General features: G+C 40.2%; 1 protein-coding gene across 2 annotated transcripts in view; it reads right to left on the reverse strand.

Annotated features, from left to right (window-relative positions):
* pappaa (pregnancy-associated plasma protein A, pappalysin 1a) overlaps positions 1–19,532 on the reverse strand; it is a 77,599-nt gene that overhangs the window by 12,381 nt on the left and 45,686 nt on the right. Inside the window, exons 11-21 of one of the 2 annotated variants that reach the window (XM_026354889.2) lie at positions 18,911–19,021; positions 18,252–18,387; positions 17,828–18,041; positions 14,539–14,713; positions 10,223–10,406; positions 9,889–10,090; positions 9,583–9,787; positions 8,815–8,962; positions 8,384–8,499; positions 5,081–5,152; positions 4,286–4,384 (exon numbers count right to left, since the gene is read on the reverse strand). In XM_026354889.2, coding sequence (XP_026210674.1) covers positions 4,286–4,384; positions 5,081–5,152; positions 8,384–8,499; positions 8,815–8,962; positions 9,583–9,787; positions 9,889–10,090; positions 10,223–10,406; positions 14,539–14,713; positions 17,828–18,041; positions 18,252–18,387; positions 18,911–19,021 — 1,662 coding nt within the window. Of the gene's footprint in view, positions 1–4,285; positions 4,385–5,080; positions 5,153–8,383; positions 8,500–8,814; positions 8,963–9,552; positions 9,788–9,888; positions 10,091–10,222; positions 10,407–14,538; positions 14,714–17,827; positions 18,042–18,251; positions 18,388–18,910; positions 19,022–19,532 lie in introns of both variants that reach the window. The other variant, XM_026354888.2, reaches the window with a different exon arrangement.

Consider the following 19,532-nt stretch of genomic DNA (forward strand, 5'->3'; position numbering starts at 1 on the left):
AAGTCAAGAGTATTAACAAATATAATGTGCATAAAAATAATAACACAAAATTCTGATCTTATATGTCTATGAGAACAACCATAAAAACCTCATAGTGCTATTGGAAAAGGTCTGTGAACCCTTGAAAAAAAAGGCCTCAAAAAAAAACACCTGGAGTCAGGTGATAGTACACCTGGAGTATTGTTAAGAAATATAGTTTGTAAGTGTGGACTAGAGCTACTTTGACTAATGATGATCATCATGAAAACATCATCCCAATCAAAAAGTATGGTGGAGGAAACATCATGATTTGGGCCTGTGTCAGGGCCTGGCCAGCTTGCAGTGATTGGGGGAAAGATGAATTCCCAAAGTGTATCAAGACATTTGTGAGCATTATGCTGTGAAATACTATAAAAGAGCCATACACATAAGAATATGACAGCACTAAAGCTGTTTTGCATGGAAGAATGGGCTAAAATTCGTCCTGAACAATGTGCAGATCTGATCCACAGCTAAAGGAAGCGTCAATATATTTGTTAATATTCTTGACTTAGATGAAGATCAGATCACATTTTATGACAAATGAATGGAGAAAACTTTTTCTTGCAGCTGTACAGTATGTGGTTTTTAATAAGTCTTTGGTTAGCTAGTTATAAGGTTCAAAGTCATAAAGCAATTGCAGTTCTAGATATATTTGTAAAAATATTTTTTATAAGATACATCACTGGGTGATACAATTAAGCTGTGTGTAGTGGTAGAATAATCAACACACATTATACTTCTTATCATTTAGGCATTAGTAAGATGACTTGTGTTAGGAAATATAGAAGAACATGTACAAAACAAAAACGTTTAAAAAAATGTTAGTAACAACTTCCACATGGTGACTCAGGTGATTAATGTGGTACGTGTATTACATTAAGTATTTTAGTTTGAATATGTTCAATCGGTGCCTCTACCATGTAGGAAAGGGGACTGTCTAGTATTAATACACAGAAAGGTAAAAAAGTTATAATATAAATTGACGGATAATATGATAATCTCACTGTGGCGACAAGCCCATTCATTCCTACTGAATATATGTAAATGTATAGTTTTATTTTCAAAAGCAATGTAACACTAATAACGTAATAATAAAATAATGTGTGGGGGATCTATAGCTCTGTCCTTTTGTTTTTAGAGTTTTTATGCAGCTTTGTCCTTGGTCACCTGCCACACATGTGTTCTGTTTGGGGAAAATCAGAATCAGGTGAAAAATGCCCTGTTTTGTTTTGACTGACTGTGAGGATAAGCTTTGCCCAAGAGGAATAAACAACTAAATCCAAATGCAGTACTAAATGCAAGCGCCAATACAATAATAGTAAAAGAGTAGTAAAAAATAATGAGTAAATTTTAAAATTGAAGTTTTCGAGAAGGTCGTCAGCATAATAATTTAAAGCTGACATTCATGTTTATTTGAGTTTCATGCAACAAAGGTATGTTTATACTAGCCAAGGCATTAACCAACATTCAAGCAAGCTGTATCAATTAGGAAATGGGCTAACAAGCAAAAGGGATTATATCAAACATCTGGCTTCCCTCTGTTCCTGTATCAATTTCAATATCAAGTTCATGCCTTAGTGTTTTCTTTTCTGTTGTTCACAGTAACCTCCCCCCTCTTTGCTCCTGGCAGCTGATAAATCAAATTATGATGGGTTATTTCAGAGTAATTTTTCGTATCTTTCCAAATAGTTTCCAGGGGACCTGCTAGTGGAAAACACCAGCCAGGCTGTTTTATGTAAATAATGATAGATCAAAATTCCTCCAAGTAGAAGTTGGACAAGCAGCCTGGTGTTTGTCACTCAGGTGATCCACTTACTGTATCATATTGTAGGAGCTTAATACAACAATTTTTCAGTAAATAAAATGTAACGGCACATCACCCAATCCATCTCTGATCATGCTATTAGTTAGTACAAAGCATTCACTGGGTAATTCGACCCTTCATTTTCCTCTAGTTGATATTTCAGTGAACTGGTAACACCTGTTTTACAGATACTGCTATTGAGCATCGGCATGCAGCATCCTTGGCTTGAAAAGTCTAGAGCACCTGAGCTAAGTTAAAGTCCAACTGCAATTAAAGTTGAATTGATTGGCAGCAGGTGGCTTGTCCATCAAACAGGTGGCTCTAGTCCACTGATTTTTTTTTAGTCTTGACAAGATTTTAGGTAGTAGATCCAACTGTCAAAACTATCAAAGGCGTTTCATTTTTAAACCATAGATTTTGTAATTGACATCAAAGCATAGGACATTTAAACCACATCTCGCCTTAATGTACAACATAACAATTTCTAACGATTGCCCGTGCCCCTCTCACCCAGTTTGACCTCTTGTGGCTACAGTAATTCCATGGAGTCTATCCTCCCATTTGGGCCTGTCAGTAAAAGTGAGTTATGCAAGTTCTGGCTGAGCCCCTGCACTGGATTAGGGCCAGCAGATGTAGAGATGAGATAGCGTCAATCAACAGCAGCGAAACCACTTCAGTAGTGAGGTCACTACCCAGCTGGCTGCTAACCGAGTTTCCTGCTGTTTGATACAATACCTTACATCTAATACGGCTGTTAAAAATAAGAGACACAAAGGATTCATAGACTTCACAACTTTTGTGCCACTTCACCATTCACAGCCAAGTGGCACACTGAAATGAAAGCTATGAAGAGTAGTTTTTTTGGCATCTCAAGCCCAAGTTTGCCAGAAACTACATTTGTCATTCATCTAGTAGTCTGTAATATCTGTAAACGTGATTTATGATCCTGTATAAATCCTTCTTTTCAACAATTTGATTGTATAGCAAATAGCAAATTACCATGTAATATATGTTGATTCGTTGTAGTACACTAGAGTATGCAGGATATACATTTTGTCATCTGTCACCCAAGTCAGTGAGGGTCAAGGCAGACTCTGTACACCCAAAAACCAGTGTCCATGCTGACTACACATGTAAATGCACATTGTACACATGTACAAGTAAGTGGACTTGAGGTATGTCTTGTTTGCTATGACACCCTTGACACTATTGTTGTACTGTTGTTTTTACCATGTCATGTTTTATAATGTGGAAATAGAAGCATGAGTGTCCATAGAAACCATGAAGTGATCCTTAATACTGCATGATTACAATGTAACCTTCCTGACTATACTGCCATCTACACTGTATATAAGATGGGCCATGGTGTTCTGCAAGCTTTCTTTTAGCAAAATCTTGTCTATGTGGCCATTTTAAAAAACGCTACCAAAGACAAGGGTTACTACCTCTAAAAAAGGCAGTTGGCTAAGAAAGAAACACAATTACTTCTATTCTCCAATGTGCATGAAAAATTCTGTAAAGGTGGACTGGAAGTAATCATGGGAACTTTAATTATACTGGAAAATGTCTATAGTTCGAGCAAGATGTCCCTAGTACGCCCTTCTCCCCAAAGAGGAAATGAAGAATCTCTCCTGTTAGACTCACTGACACAGGCTGTGAGACATACAGACTGCAGTATAAATCCAGCCAGACATACAGACTGATATGCCAGAAGTCCCTCACCAGATTCAAAGAAAAAGACCACAGAAGCAGATGCTGCAGCACAGAAGCTACTATACACATTGAATCAGATCTTTTGCCAGCAGCTGAGTGGAATGAGTACCCTCCTTAATTTAAAAGACTCACTACCACAAGAATGACTTTTGGACAAGCACGGCTTGATGCTCAAATGCAATTACAATACAATTAGTATGAATTCAATTAATAAAAGTTATTATTATACCAAGTTCACAGTACTCTCAGCATTGTTGGGTAGAGGTTTGAAAACAAATAGGCATGTTTTACCCATTAGAAACAGAATACTGCAGAAAAGAAAAGACTATTGATGAAGTTTGAAAACTTCCACTCTCTTGGATGTGGAATCAACAATCTGTCTACCAGTGATATAAGGCTGAACACAAAGCAAAAGAAGAAGCTGTTTCGTGATATATATTCAACAGTATATTCCTGCCTTTTCTAAGTAGAAATGATTCTTTGTAAATGTCAAAGATGCTGATAAAGGCAACAGTCAAGCTCCACTGGATGCATAGCAGCGAGAAAGTAAAGGAGTCCAAGTGGGTAAGGCTCAAGGAAAAGGAAAAATGCTCACATGTGGGAAGTGGGATTTATCCCTAAGCTATGTGTGACTCCAAAGTTGGGGAGCAAACACTGATTGTTGATCAGTGTGACCAGGACAAAATCCAACATCATCTCTTTCTCTGAGTGGTGAGGTTTATTTTGAGGTATAAGTATTCCACAAACCTTCTTGGTCTTGACAGTGGATTGGCAGCAGTCTCCTCCGTCGTAGTTACAGAAGGCTCTGTTGTTGACCGCATCACAATAGTTGTCTCCCATGAATGGCTACATCAGAGAGAGAGAGGGAGAGAGAAAGAGAGAGAGAAAGAGAAAAATGTACCAATTAGGTGAAACATTTTTCTATTTCTGTCACAAGAGGGGGGAATTACTGAAAAACGCTTTCGTTTTAATTGGAGTTTTGTGTTGAGCTTTTGATATTTCTAGTTGTATTTGCTGACCAATCCAATACATTAAATTTCCTTCATCTTTCAGTGTGACTTTTTAAGGCCTTAGTGGGCCAAACTCGTAAATCAAACACCGTATCTGCTGCACAGAACACTCCAATAAGGTGATTTATTAAGTTGGCTCCACCCACTCCACTTAGTTTACCAATCAGGTTATCCACTTGGCCCAAACTCAGTAGATGATGTCATTCTTCATAGACTGGAGAGCAATTATTTCGTATGTTGCTTTCATATATGAATGTAGTGCGATCTCAAATAACCCTATAGGTATGACTGTGTAGGAGGTATTACAAAAAACTCTTGATGTGGACAATAAGTGATTAAATAACCGTCCACAGGTTGGTGTGAGGATTTTACTTGTACAGCATGTGTTGTCTCTATAAACAGTGAATAAAATGTATACTCTCTATAGTACATATCGAAGATCAAGGAAAGTGGAAGTGTAACAGTATTAAAACCATGTTTCATAGATTAGACTATTACTCCACAAACACAATAAATCAGGTCAAGCCCTTACCTCACATCCCTTGATGCAGTGAAGCAATTCTGGGTGTGGATACCACTTCAGTCCCATTGTACAAACTATACTCTGTAAATAAGATGAAAGTTGAGGTGAGGATAGAAAGATATTGTCTGATATGTATATTTTATTTCCCTTATATTTGGTAAATGGGGAGATTTGTCTAGACTTTGTTCTTTTTACCTGCATTTCAGCTCATACAACCTAAACTAAACTCACTGGGCATTTTTTCAACGGCACACAGACACACATAAGACAGTGGAACATAGGTGTTTTCAACGGGGCTCATGTGTTACACATGGAGGCTTTCATTGTGAAGCCTTCTTTGATTTACAGTGACCTTTTTCCACCTCAGAACAAAGCTGAATAAATTGAATTTGACAAGATATTGCTTTGTAAAAATTGATTTTTTATAACCAAGTCATGGCCCCTGGAGGGCAGAAAGTTGAGAGCAAGAGAGAGAGAGAGAGAGAGAGAGAGAGAGAGAGAGATTGAGGTAGGGATCACCATGTTCTCAACTATGCTTGTAGAAAAAACATTTGTGCTCAGGGTGAACTGGGTAGTACTGAGCATAGAACATATATCTTTATGTGTAAATGCATTCATTTAGGTGCATGAGAATGCATTCTGTCCACATGACTCATGTATCCCTGTGCTGTCTCACGATGCTCCCATTAAGTGTGTAGGGGTAGCTGGCCGTAATATGAGTCTACTCAAACCAGGAGGCAGCAAAAAGGTTTTGTTTACAGGATAAATGTGTCTCCAGACTTGGATTGTAGCGTGCATGATGTAAAATGCCATCCACAGCAAAGTCGGTTGACCTCAGATGGTCCATTTCTCAGACCCCCTTGTGTCCCAATATCTCACAAAGTTGATGCGCTTTTCTTGTGTTGCTGCAAACTAAGGTATTTTTCATTTCAGTGCTGTCAGCAAATAATTGCAAAAAAGAAAGATGGGGGGGTTGAAGGTGGAGAGATAGAGCAACATTGCATCTGAGGACAACTGAGAGCGGATGGAGTAACCGTTCTACTACTGTGATGTGGTGCTGCGTAGCAGAATGCAAGTCTACTGTGCTGCGTGTACACTTGAGTGTTCAGCTGAGAGAGCTGTGATGGTTGCTCCCTACGTGGTGCAAAATTAAGGACAATATTTTGTCTTAGACTTGAAACTTTTTGCAACTACTGTACTTCTGTTCTCTCTTTTTTATTTTCTGCTATGATGATGTCATCCAGAAACTCTTTCTCCTCCCCTCTCATTTTCTCTCTCTTTCACTCTTTTTTCCTTTCTCAGCGAGGCCGTAAATCATGATAATCCATGATCGTGGCCTGGCCTCACCCCTCACTATGTATGGGATCCTCACCCTCTGAAGCCTCCCTGGGGCTGATACCACATAAAAATAGATCCCTATCTCAGCGCCACCACAGATGAGGTCATGTCACATAGAAAATGACTAATTCCACAGCAAGCCCGACAGGGTAATTTTGCTGATAAAGGGGGGAGGAGGGTGCTGGGGGCGCAGAATTGTTGGATGTAGAGGGACAGGAAAAAGTAGAAGAGGATGTAGAGGTAGGGAAGCAGGAGAGAATTTTAAGTGGGTCACACCAAGAACCGAAATACAACTAGTTTAAAGGCAATAAATCAACATCACTTATTACAGTGGGCAACATTAACCTCCAACTCAGCAAAGTAGAACTAGAAAGAGCATTTGAGGACATGAAGAGGATTCTGTATGTTATGATACCTGCTCCCCCTTTGTACCAACCCGTTGTTACCTGTTCTCCATTGCCATATTTATTTTTTTTCCACCATGACGATGATCTCCTCTTGTTTCTTAGTGCCATTTTTTAGCAGCCTTGCGCATTTTCTGCATCTATTGTCTCTTTTACAGGATATGTGTCTGTGTGTTCTGTTAATGCAGCTTATGTCTCGTGACTTTTCTCGCTACTGGAATCAAACGTGCAGTGCTATCATGATCGATCACCAAAGAGTCTCTGTCTTTCCTCATTTCTGTCCGTCATTTTGCTGCCATTTAAGAAGCATTGTTGCAGGACAAAACATTCGACTTGCTGTAGTTGACACTACCACTTTCCACTTTCTCCAACCTTCTAGCCCCTGGTGCATCACCCCCACTTCTCTAATTTCTCTTATGCTATCCACTGCCCCCAAAAGCAAAGGCTCTGGTCTCAAATTGCAACTGAGCACAAATCATATCAATTACATAAATCCATGAAAAACAGATCATTTCATGTCCATGTGGTCCAACCAATCCCTCTCTCCCAACAACCGCTGCAAAAAGCTGCTGACTTAGTGTGACTCCGAAACGAAAACAAAAGGAGTTGTAGGAAAAAATACAGTCAGAAATACAATGTGTTCTTTTACTCAGCCGTGGTTTCTCTTTGCTTCTTCTCTAGTTATAAAACTTGATGCAATTTACTAAGATGCTTCTCTGACTCTACAAATAAAAGAACATTAAGCTGACTGAAACATATAAAATAAGTTGCACACTGCTGACATTTATGATGTTAAAAGTGTCGAGTAAAATCATAATATGTGTAGTCTAGTAATCTTAACCAACTACACATGCCCATGCCAAACTCCTTGATCCCACTCACAGGCTTCATAAAATTCCCAAATCTTAGAAACGCGGTGTGAGCAGCACTCCCATAGGGACAAGGTGTACAGTTCTGTGTTTAATGACCTCCTCCACCATAACCTCTGATCTCTGTGATTTGCTATCTGGTAGTTTAAGTAAACAGTACTTACAGTACTTAATACAGCCAGCAGCTGTGAGGTCTAATGAGGCCATTAACTCATGAGAATCATAGGTTTATTGCAGAAAATTACAGTGATTACTGAAGACCAGTCAATTGATAAGGTTTTACAACTTGGCTAGAGTGGTAGTGAGGTGCTTCACAAGAATTCAGGAGATGCAAGTGTTGTTTTAGACATCATAAACTAAATGATACACACGATTCATTGTTAATTCTTTGATTGCCATGATGGTTTGCTTTTTACTATTAATTCAGGAAGATGGTTCATATGTCAAATTGAGGACTGGGATGGAAGAGGGCAGCATAGTGTTTTCACACGAATGTGGAGGGGTTGCCATGCTTCTAAGACAAACATTTGCATGGCACTGGGCATAAAAGATCGGCACATGCTGAGATATTGTATTGTGTCTAATAGAGCCAGGATGTGGACACTATATGTGAAATTCCTTACAGGAGAGTGGATCACAGAACTTTGTGAAGTGCGTCTGTCAAAACTGTGAGGCAGACACGAACACACGGACAAACGTACCTTGACTTTGTGCGGGTTTCTCCAGTGCTCTTTAAGTACACTTTCAGATGTCATGTTGCTAGGGAGGATCACCACGTCGTTGTTACTCTCTCTGCACGTCAGCTCACACTCCTCACCTATGTGTGCACACAGAAAGGAGAGATGGAAGACCGAAAACAATAAAAAGTATATGCTAATTTCATATCTTTACCCTTTTCCTGCTTCCCTTTCAAATTCCCATTTTCACTTAAGGTGCTTAGTTACATAAAGGTGGTTTAGACATTTTGTTGACTCTCACTAAGAACAAATTCAAATCACTGAAAATGAACGAGTAATGTAAACAATAAAGAATAATTGCACATTTAACAAAAGCTGCGTGTACAAACAATGAAAGATGATGTGAGAAAACAGAATTATTCTGACTATATCACAGAAAATGTGTGCATACAAACCTATTCCATGTCCTCGCTTGCATGAGTACTGTAGGCTATAATGGAGGTTTTGAGGTAAAGAACACTGGCCTTTACTATTTGGGCATAGACGGAATGATCCTGTCCAGTTTCCATCTTTCCTACAGCGGATCACATTTGACCCCACGCCCTGAAAATAACACAGACATTGACGGATAAACAATTATACACACACAATGACACACAAACACTAGAAGACCAAGGACACTGAGATGGCATCCTGTGCAAAGGGGGAAATACAATCCAATTTTTATCAGGCATCCAACCCACAACGCCTGAGCGGCAGAACAGATTAAAAGGTGTATACATTTCAAAAGTCTGTGGCAGCAGGACTATTCTGGAAATCAATAGCAATCTAATTAGCATGGCGTCAAATTGAGTAGGGCTAAGGGAGACAGGGAGAGAAACAGGCATACAGAGACAAGCATTCAGACAGTGAGGGCAGGGTAAGAGGAATCAGAAAAACAAAGGCAAGGACAAAGTGCATTTGGGAGTAATAGGTTTTTACTGAATAATTAATAACAGTATTTTAGAAATAACAAACTTTAAATTCATTATCTTTATTATATTATGCAATAATTCTGTGCCATTAAAACATGTTGATCCTAAACAGAAAGCATGTGAAGAAGAGAGAAAAAGGGTGAATATCTATGTTTTGTTTCCATGACAAACAGAAGACAAAAATACAGGTATAGAAAGAGAGGAAAGTGATGGACGGACCTGCTTGCATGGCGCGTGCAGCGGCCTCACCGTATGGGCAGAGCCTCCTGTGGCGGTGATACCAGTATTACCAGCAGGTTCCGAGCAGTTGAGTCTGCAGATACTGTCAAAGCGGAAGCCATCAGTACAATGATAGGAGCCATGGAAGATGGGAGGAGGGGGATCGCAAGTCACCGGTTCGCATGCCCCCTCTAGCCAGCTGCCATCCTCTGTGCACTGGCGTTTAAATGCACGCCTAAAGGGAAACGACATGATTAGTGTAGCTGAATCCAGACGTCAACTGCAAACTTTCAGACGAAAAACGAAAAGAGGTCAAAGGGCTATTTCTTTCATCACCTCTTGGGTTTATTTGTGACGTGGTACCCTGGCTTGCACTTGTACTTGCAGAGGGTGCCCACTTTGAGCCCGGTCTCGTTGCAGCGCTTAGTTTGCAACACAGCATTAGGTACAGGAGGCGGGGCTGGGCATCGGAGCTCACAAAGGGCCTCTGGGAAAGACCACAGACCATCTTCTAGGCAGGTAAGAGTGTTGTTTGTACCTGAGGTCAAAACAAAAAAAAAAGGTTCAATCGTAAAGTAGAGTCAGTGAAAAAGAAAATACACGTAGATAAAAATTAATTAATGAAAAAAATGGCAAATTGAATGTGGACATGTCCAACTTCACATCTCACCTACGAGCTGGGCGGGTTCTCGACACTGAAAGGTACTCTTCTTGCCATAGGTAGTGCCCTCCGGGAAGTTGAAATGGGCAGGGTGAACATGGTATTTGTCGGGCAGACCACAGTCCACGGGCTCACATGACACCTGTTTGTTCCACTTCCCATTTGCACAGGTTATACTCACTGAGGAGTCAGACTGCAGAACAGGACAGAAAATATAGAGAATGTCAGATAGAGACACAAGCGCTGGTTAGTTAGTGTGCACAGTGACACACAGACTGAGCGTGTATAAATGTTTGCCTCCGAAAAACGACTACAGCAATTCAGCATGCACACCAACACGTCTCCAATCAGCATGTAACTCAACAAAGCTTGATCAGGCTTAGCGTACTGTGTGTCAGTAAGCCTCACAGGCTACTCAGCAGCTCAAGTAACTGCTGATAGCATTTGTAAGGTCAAGTCATGTCACTCAGACAACTGATATCCAACAACTGCACAATCAGCCCCTAACACAAAACAGATTGACTTCAGTGGCAATGTGACAACTTCTGAGAAACACACACACACACACACACACACACACACACACACACACAAGCACGCACAGAGAAAGGGATTCTTCCACAACCGGAAAACCACACGTGTGTGCAGTCATGATTCTAAGAATGTGTTTGTATTAAGTGACATGTTTTTGACATACGGGTTTAAACTCTCTAAGAAGTGAAAGCTCATATTCATGTTGTGCCTTTCAATGACTTAAAGGAACAGTCACACAAACATTAACATGTCATTAACTATGCTAGATCGCTCTGTGATTGGGAACTATTCAGTTACCTGTCAACACTGTGTTCTTCCAGTGGTTCTCAAAATCAACACAGAGCCTACAAAGATGCATCCTGTGCAATTGGGCCCTTTACATGTTATTGGAATGTGGGAGGAAACCGGAGAACCCAGAGGAAATCCACACATGGGAAGAACATGCATAATCCACAAGAAACTAACTCCGGAGTCGAACCCGACGCTCGTAACGCCGCTTTCATTTGACAAACAAAAACATGCTCAAGTCTTTAGCACAATATTAGGCCTAATATAATAGATTAATATCGCTTCCATTCCCTTTGTGGACCTAGCATAGAGAATAGTCCTTGATTAGAAACAGCAGCCATTCAGGTTACTGCTGAAGGAGGTATGACCCAGCAAGGTCTGACTGAGACTTGCAAAAGCCACATGTTTTGCATTAATCGTGTGTGCACATGTGTGTGTGTGTGTGTGTGAGCTCTGTGTTTATACACCCTGAGCATATATCAATGTTTAACCGTTCCCGATCGAGAGTGATGAGAAGATTGTGCGGACAATATACTGTAGCATTAAGGACACAATATTTACTGCTATGAGTGCTCCTGGAAACAGACGGGGCAAACAGCAGGTTTCCAAAACATTACATTTCTAAATGGCAATCTCTTGTTCCTGACCTTCTTTCACCACAAAAAAAAGTTCGGATCTTAGGTCTATTTCCTATTAGAAATAGCTGCGATTCCTGTAAATTATTTGGCTTGTTGTATAATATTTGCAGAGATGAGACCAAAATGGGGATCCACTGCATCATCCAAACCTCAACTGTTTTCATCCTCTTCCATTAAATAGCACCATGTAACGCGACAGGAATGCTTAAATTGATAGCGGTGCCAAGAAATCTCACAACAAAGCTGTGAGAACTCAATCATTTTGACTTTTCTGTTTGAGAACAAAAAAGGGAAACCTGTGTTTTTACCATGAATTACATTCTACCCGTGTTTTGGTTGACTTTAATTACACACATCCTTTTAAAGAGTGGCCAAACTTTAAGGCCACACAAGCTGGACTCAGTTAGCATTACATATCTATTGCTTCATAACCTTCTCTCTCTTCCAATGTATTTCTATCTTTCATCTTGATCCCATTATATGATACTGCATAACAGTATCGGGTTACGTCTAAATAAATATGCTTCTTTCATATTTGGATATCCAACAAAGTAACATATGCATCACATGTGACTGCCTGTTGAAAAATAGCTGGGTGTAGAGTTGAATGAGTCAATCATGTTGGGAGGTTGCGAACAAAGTCTCCATGGAAGAAATGTGGAAGGATCTATTTAGTGTGAATGTGCAAACTCCAAATACGTATGTGTGCAAATGGAATGTTAAGTAAGTTTGTGAAATTGTGTATATGTGTGTTAAGTAAAGTTTTGGCTATTCTAAAGTGTTTGTTTAAAACTGTGGCCAAGTGTATCCACATACAAGCACGCACAGATCCACAGAAACACACACACACACAACACACACAACACATTCAAAGAGAGAGAAACACATTTACATTTACATTTACGTGAATCTTCAATGAGCTGCTTTTGCATTTAATCATGCGCGTATCCCCAAGTGTGTAAGAGTATATAGGGTTGTGCGCCTGTGTGTACTACTATGCGTGTAAATGTGTGGGAATTTTCCTTCCTTTAAAAAATTTACAGCTGACTACTTCTCTTCCAGTAGCAATTTTAACAACCTTTGGCAACTCTGCCTAACTCAAGCCAGACAGACTAAGAGACGGATGAAGTGACGGTCTCTTCCGTCAACTTAGGGGTTTGCCTCAGTGTGGATGGCACAAAAACATAAGCACATGTAGACGATATTGTAAAAGTACAAGTTGTATATTGATAAGGAGACTTACTATGGTAATGTTAAGTGGTGGATTTAAGTAGAATTTATTACTGTCTCGTCCTGAGGGAAAAGCCCTTTATAAAACTGTTTTAGGGGGGAGAAAGTCCTCTTTACTTAGAAGAGGTTTTATTTGCCTCCTGGAATATACACTCTCCCTGGTAGAACATGTTCAGAACAGCATAATGCGGCTTGGTGTTACTCAGAATCTAATAATACTTCTAAGTATGTAAAATTCTGGGGGGTGCTTTTCTTTTTTAAATAACCACCAATTTATATTAGTTTATACTGAGCGGATTTCAGAACTGCTTATGTTACAAACAACTAACTGAAAGGTTTTGCGTTGAGTGAAAGAATTGTAAGGTTTTGTCTTCATTTCCATGTGTTATATTAGCCGATATGGAGCACTGAGATGGGCTCTATAGGTTTGAACGCTCTTTACTGCAGAGCAGCACACTGACATTTATATATAAAAAGCATGATGCTCCTGCATAAATCTTACACGAGGGAGGGTGGAAGACTACAAATGTTAAACGTTTGATAATCGCACTAAAAGAGATAGCGAAAATAAACTGCATTAACAGTCCTGACCAAATAACAATTAATTTATTAATGTTTCCTTTTCTTTAAATCTGTCAATATCCCTCTCTCTCTCTTTAATCTGCCTCTTTTGCTCCATTTTATGTTCATTACTCGCACACAGCTAAACATACAACGAAGCGTATGTTACAAATACACACAAAAACAAAATTTACCTTGTTTCCTGAACCTCCCATCTCTCTGAGGGAGAATTAATAGATAGTCTCGCAGACTGCTTTACAAAGTCACAGAGAAGGATAAAGCATTTATATGGCTGTTACAGCAGCTTGGCCTTAATCCAAAAGGTGGATGTTACAGTGTCAACTACCCTTTCTTGTTTGTTAACTTGTGGTGTGCATTCATCTGTGTGTATACTATCTTCATGGAAGCATTTATTGAGTGCTGCTCTGTGGGAGCAGTAGCAAATCTCTGTGCCTTAACAGAGACTTCAATGTGTGCAAAATGAGCAGGGATGGAGCGAGGGAGGGGGAGAAGGAGCAGACACTATGCAATGATGTCATCGTCCCAGTGGAGTAGTGATACAAAGTGACTGTTTGAGGTGATGGTGCAGCATGCTCAGCAAGAGACTAAACACTATTATGTCTGTGCTTGTACAGAATGTGTGCATTGCGAGCGTGTGTGTATGTGTGTGTGTGTTTGTGTGTGTGTGAGTGCATGTGCGTGCTTGTATATGTGGTGCAAGTCAGCAAGAGGAGGAGACTGGGGCGTCTCCACTCCTCAGTGCTGCACTCATCTACCTGGATGCTTATGATGTCATCCTCCCTAGAGGCTCGCCGTGCCAAGCCTAGTTTTTGCAGGTGACAAAATAAATGCAGAGAGAGGAGAGCAGAAACAAAGCGCGCTTGCACCTCTCTCGTACGCTCATTTGCGTACTCGATTTTGCATCAATGCTCATTCATGTGTGCATTTAGAAATTCTTGTTTCCCATATGCTGCATGCTTGCACATGTACAAGCACAAATTCATGTGTATTTCTGTGCACCGAGCTCTTTAAATGCCTGCGTGCGTTTAGGCATGTGTGTAGCAGTGTGCTTACCTGGCTCTTGATGAAGTCATCATCCTGGTGGACTTGCAGGACATATCCAGAGTTGCAGGAGATGGTGCAGCGGTCTCCATTGTAGAAGTGGCGACCAAGGCTACTGCACTTGAGCTCTGCATTGCGGATTAAGGGTTCCTGGCAGTCAATGGCTTCGCACGAATAATGCACACAACTATGAGAGAGTGTGTGAGGGTGTGTATTGTGTGTAAGAGAGGTGGGGGGTGGTGGGGGGTGGCAAAAGAAAGTAAAAGAGGGAGAGAGAGACAAAGACATTAAAAATCACATGTACAGACAACATACATTTCCTGCAGACACTCAAACTAAGTGGTCACTCATTAGCTCACAAATAGAGAAGCTACACGTCGTGACACCCATATGTATCCTGCCCAACATATCAAATCAATAAACCATGTGTTATGTGCATTAAATAAATGCCTGTGTGCACACATATAAGAGTGTGGTTTGCAAATGAAGATTGACAGGATGTATTATGTGCAGTCTACACTGGCATAGCTTGGCCACATCTCTATGTTGGTAGCCTGATGGAGAAGGCATTTAATGGTTTCGGAATGCTTGGGTGCCTAAGGCACCTTTTTTACAACAGTACACATTCTACGGTATAGGGTTCCCTTATGAAGCCGACAGAGAAAGAGGGAAAGAGAGGAAGAGAAACGAGTGCAGAGCCGAGGGAGAGAGAAAAAGAGAGAGAGGATGTAAGAAAATACAAGTCTGGAGAAACACTGTTAAACTCACTCCTGAACAAATGGAATCTCTATTTGCTTTTTCGTCCATTTGTTTTTCTTGCTTCATTTATGAACATATACTCTTTTCCTTTTCTTTGCTTTATGTCTCATTTTATTAATGAGGCAAACCTACTGTGTACTAATATCACCGTCTCTCCCACTTAGTGACAGTAAAACCAACGTATAATTAAAAAGCTTCTCCTGAAAAAAGAAAAACTAGGCTGAGCAGGTGAGGACTGAGACTTCTATCTAGGGTTTCTGAGGACAAGCTAGGGAAGCCTAGAGGCCTTGTTTGTGGACGTTTGGGCTTGGAACTAAATCTCTTTATGGTTTTCTACTAGTCACTCTGGAATTTCTGACATAAATTATAACTAACTACCTGGAAAACTATCCTCTTCCCCTGTGAATGACGACTACAATTGAGTAGGATTAACAAAAAAAGGAGAACAGAATAGAAACTAGTATCAACAATAACATCCCATCAACAAAAAACAAGATACCAACAGTTCTTGATATGTTTAGAGGTGATGAGTAAAAAAAGGAGAAAAACAAGTGAGAAAAAAAGGTGCTAAAAAAAGACAAAAAGGAAAATTATATGTGCTTGAAGACAAGCATGGAAGAAAACGTTAATAGAGGCTGTTGTTAACAACTCAGGCAAAAGGGGATGTGGTGTTTTGTGGAGGAATAAGTATTACGGGAAATATGCTGCTCAGCCCAGGAGAAAAAGAGAGGGAAAGTGGGAGCAGGAGGCACCGAAAGGGGAGATTTAAGAAGAACGAGATGGCAAACAGAAGGAAAGGAAAATGATGTGAAAGTAAAGAATGAGAAGACAGCAAGGGATAACAGATATGATGAAGGGGACAAGGAGGGGAGATGTGGAAAACGCGGAACATGGAATAGGACGAAACGGAGATGGAGTGAGGCAAAAATGGAAAGAAGAGATAAGAAATATGGAAACTGGAGTATGAACAGAATATAGAAACTGAAATTAAAGAAAACAAAAAGATCAGTGACGTTAAGATAAAAACAAGATTCTGTAGTGATGAAAGCAAGTGGTCTGAGCTTATATCATTCTGTTTTTACCTAAACATTTTACACTGTGTTATTCACACAGAATCTCACACACACACCGATGGAAAGCTGCCATGCAGCTGGCCTGACCCACCAGGGGCAACTTAGGGTTCAGTGTCTTGCCCAAGGACACTTCAGCACCCTGGTGAACCACACTACTGGTGGATGGCCGCTCTACATCCTGAAACACAGCCGCCCACAGCCCCGTAAATAACATTTAGCTCGTAACAATGAAAACCTCTGATAGGTGGACATGTCTGGTTGACTTGCCGTCATATAACCATATTAGTTTTCAAGAGCCTCTGGAAATGAGACGATGTGAAGGGATAATGAAAAAAAAAAAAGAAAAGTTTTCTGGGAGAAAGCAACTAGTCTGTGTGCGTGCTGTGACAAACGATTTCCTGGCTGCTACAGATACAGAGCAGTTTTAATCTATTTAGGTGTTCTTAGCTGATGTCTCACTGGCACACAGCGAATTCACAAACAGCTCTATGTCTCCGCACAGACCCCCGACCATCCATTTCTTGTCAATTGCGGTGTTTATTAGTGCATTTCCTTTTGAAAAGACTGTGGGAGCGTCATCAGCATGAACTGCCTCATGCAAGACAGTGGTGTGGAAATTGGTCAATTGTAACAGTGTGCATGTGTGTGGTCTGGTTCAGCTATGTTTGCGAGGAATGACTTGACGCCATATGCTTATTAGCTCAAATTAAAGGTACGTGAGGCTCCAAAACTGTTTGTAGCGGAGTACTGTAGGTGCTGATTCTTTCACTGGCGTGTGATCAACTATTCGTCATCTATATTTTCTGGATTAAATGCAAGGTTTTAAACTGCTGCTGTGTGTTTCATAACACAAAAAACATCCTTAATGCCTGACTTTTAATTAATTAAGTAATGGCAACTGACAACTGAGTATAGTAATGCAAATAAAACAGTATTAAAGGATGTTGTTTGACATATAATATATATATATATATATATATATTAATATGCCGTATGCACTTCATATATATATTAATATGCCGTATGCACTTCAGCCAAAACAAAGCAAACTGGGGTAGTAAACAAGATTTAGTGCTGGGGCAGCGGGCCAGCTCTATTGTTGCAAATCTCTGGACCTCGGCAATGGGTCTAAATTGATTGTAAATTTCCAGTGATTTTATATTTGAAAGTTGAAAGTTTTACTGTTATAGCTGTAACTTTGGGCAGATGTCTAACATTAAACAGCTTGTTGGCACCATTAATTAACACATGACTTTCTCTTCTTGTTAAAATATTCACATACTAACACAGCTTTGGTTTTGTCTTGTCTTGTCTTCTTTCGCCTGTCTTCTATCCAAGCAGGGGGAGAAGATAGGTGTAGCTCCACTCAAACATTTATATGGAACCATAAAATTGCATTTGAATACGTCTGGCTGTGATTTCTTTCAACATATGTAGGCCTCATGCGCACCAGTGTTTCTTAGGCTCACCTCTGGCCTGTTGGGTTGTAGATCTCATTGCTCTGGCAACCACTAATGGTGATGGGGTCGAAGGATTGGAAAGAGCGCAGACCTACACCGGAGATGGCTACAAGGTGTGAGGCAAACATGATCCGGATAGCCTTGGTGTGGTAGAAAGCTACTGACAGGTCATGGCTCACTGGGATCACCAAAGGGTTGGTGCGGCAACTGAGACGCCATTCACCTGTGGACAGTGGAGAGAGGAGAGGAAACATAGGGAGCAGACAACAGAAAGAATTATGTTAAGAGTAGTATGAAGCCCTAATGGAGACAAAGCAGAAAGGATCTATGGGTTCTATGTTCTATGTAATGTCCACAAATCGTAACAGTCTCTAGTTAGATCAAAGCTCCTTTGAGCTCGACTTTCCACTTTGTTACACAAAGCAGTTCTCACCAAGACTATGGTTGACCTCTTTGGTGTCCACCAGTTGCACAGTAACGTTACACTGAGTCTGGTCAATGTAGCCAGTCCCATCAGCAGCCAGGTGGATGATCACTGCTGCCGCCACCATAGGATGAGAAAAGTGGGCCTGGGCGAAGGAATACAAATAACATAGCACAAATTTAGGTTACTAGGACCTCACGTGCATCTCATATTTATAATTTGAATGATGTTTAATGCATCATATATGTTGTTGCCACAATGACGGGTGCACATGTCCATTCATTTGAAATGGCACACCATGTTGCCCTGTTGTTATTATTTTTGACGTTTGCTCTAATAAAATTATTCAGTCTCCATAAAAATCATGAGAGACAAGAGCATCACTATTATTTTGTGATTATTATGCCATGGACCTTTGGGATCTACAACTGGCTTGTGTGTTTTTGCGACACTAAATACTGACCCAGTCTATCAGTGCAGTGTCGATGTTGTTTTTTTTTACCTTTTCACTTTTCACTCTTAGGTTGCATCAATATCAGGTGACAGCAAAGCAGTTTTGCATTAACTATAGTATCAGCTTGTATTTCCTTCAAATGCTAAAGTACACCAAGATGCATATTTCTTTTCAGATGGACGTCACCTGAGCCACATTAGGAGACATGTCTTACCTTGAGCCAATAGTTAGTATAGTCCCACGGTGACTCACGGGCCTCACGACAGGGGAACCATGCATACTGGGACACTCCATCTGACAGATCAAACACCTTGGACTGACATGTCTAAAAAAAAAATAAAAGAAACAAAAACAAAATTGGGTAATTTCATGCTTTGCAATGCAATTGTACTCTACACATCTCTCTGAAGCACTTACAGACTCATATTTGTTTCAGTAAGCAACAATTTTCTTAATGGTAAACAAGGCAGTTCTCCCAGAGTGTTTTAGTAGCAGTCGGAAAAAATGCTGAGTTTACAAGTCATGATATAAAAATTATTTCAGCACTATCTACTTAAGTAAACTAGAAAACAGTTTCAGTATTTCAGATTCTGTTGTCAGTTATCATCTCTGAAAAAGCTTGTACCCACGCCCATCTAGTGTGATGCCTCTCATCACACCAGACCTTAAAGTAAGAAAAGCATGAAGAGTGCAGCAGACAACGCATTAGAATCCACACGAAATGAGCCTTAACTGAGTAGCTAAATAGCTTTTACTCTACACACTGGATATTTCCATGAAAAACAACTAAATCTATATTTGGTTTCAGTTTTGGCATTTTGAAAATGCTGTGACCC

This window comes from Anabas testudineus, chromosome 12, assembly GCF_900324465.2.
Source record: "Anabas testudineus chromosome 12, fAnaTes1.2, whole genome shotgun sequence".
NCBI lineage: Eukaryota > Metazoa > Chordata > Actinopteri > Anabantiformes > Anabantidae > Anabas > Anabas testudineus.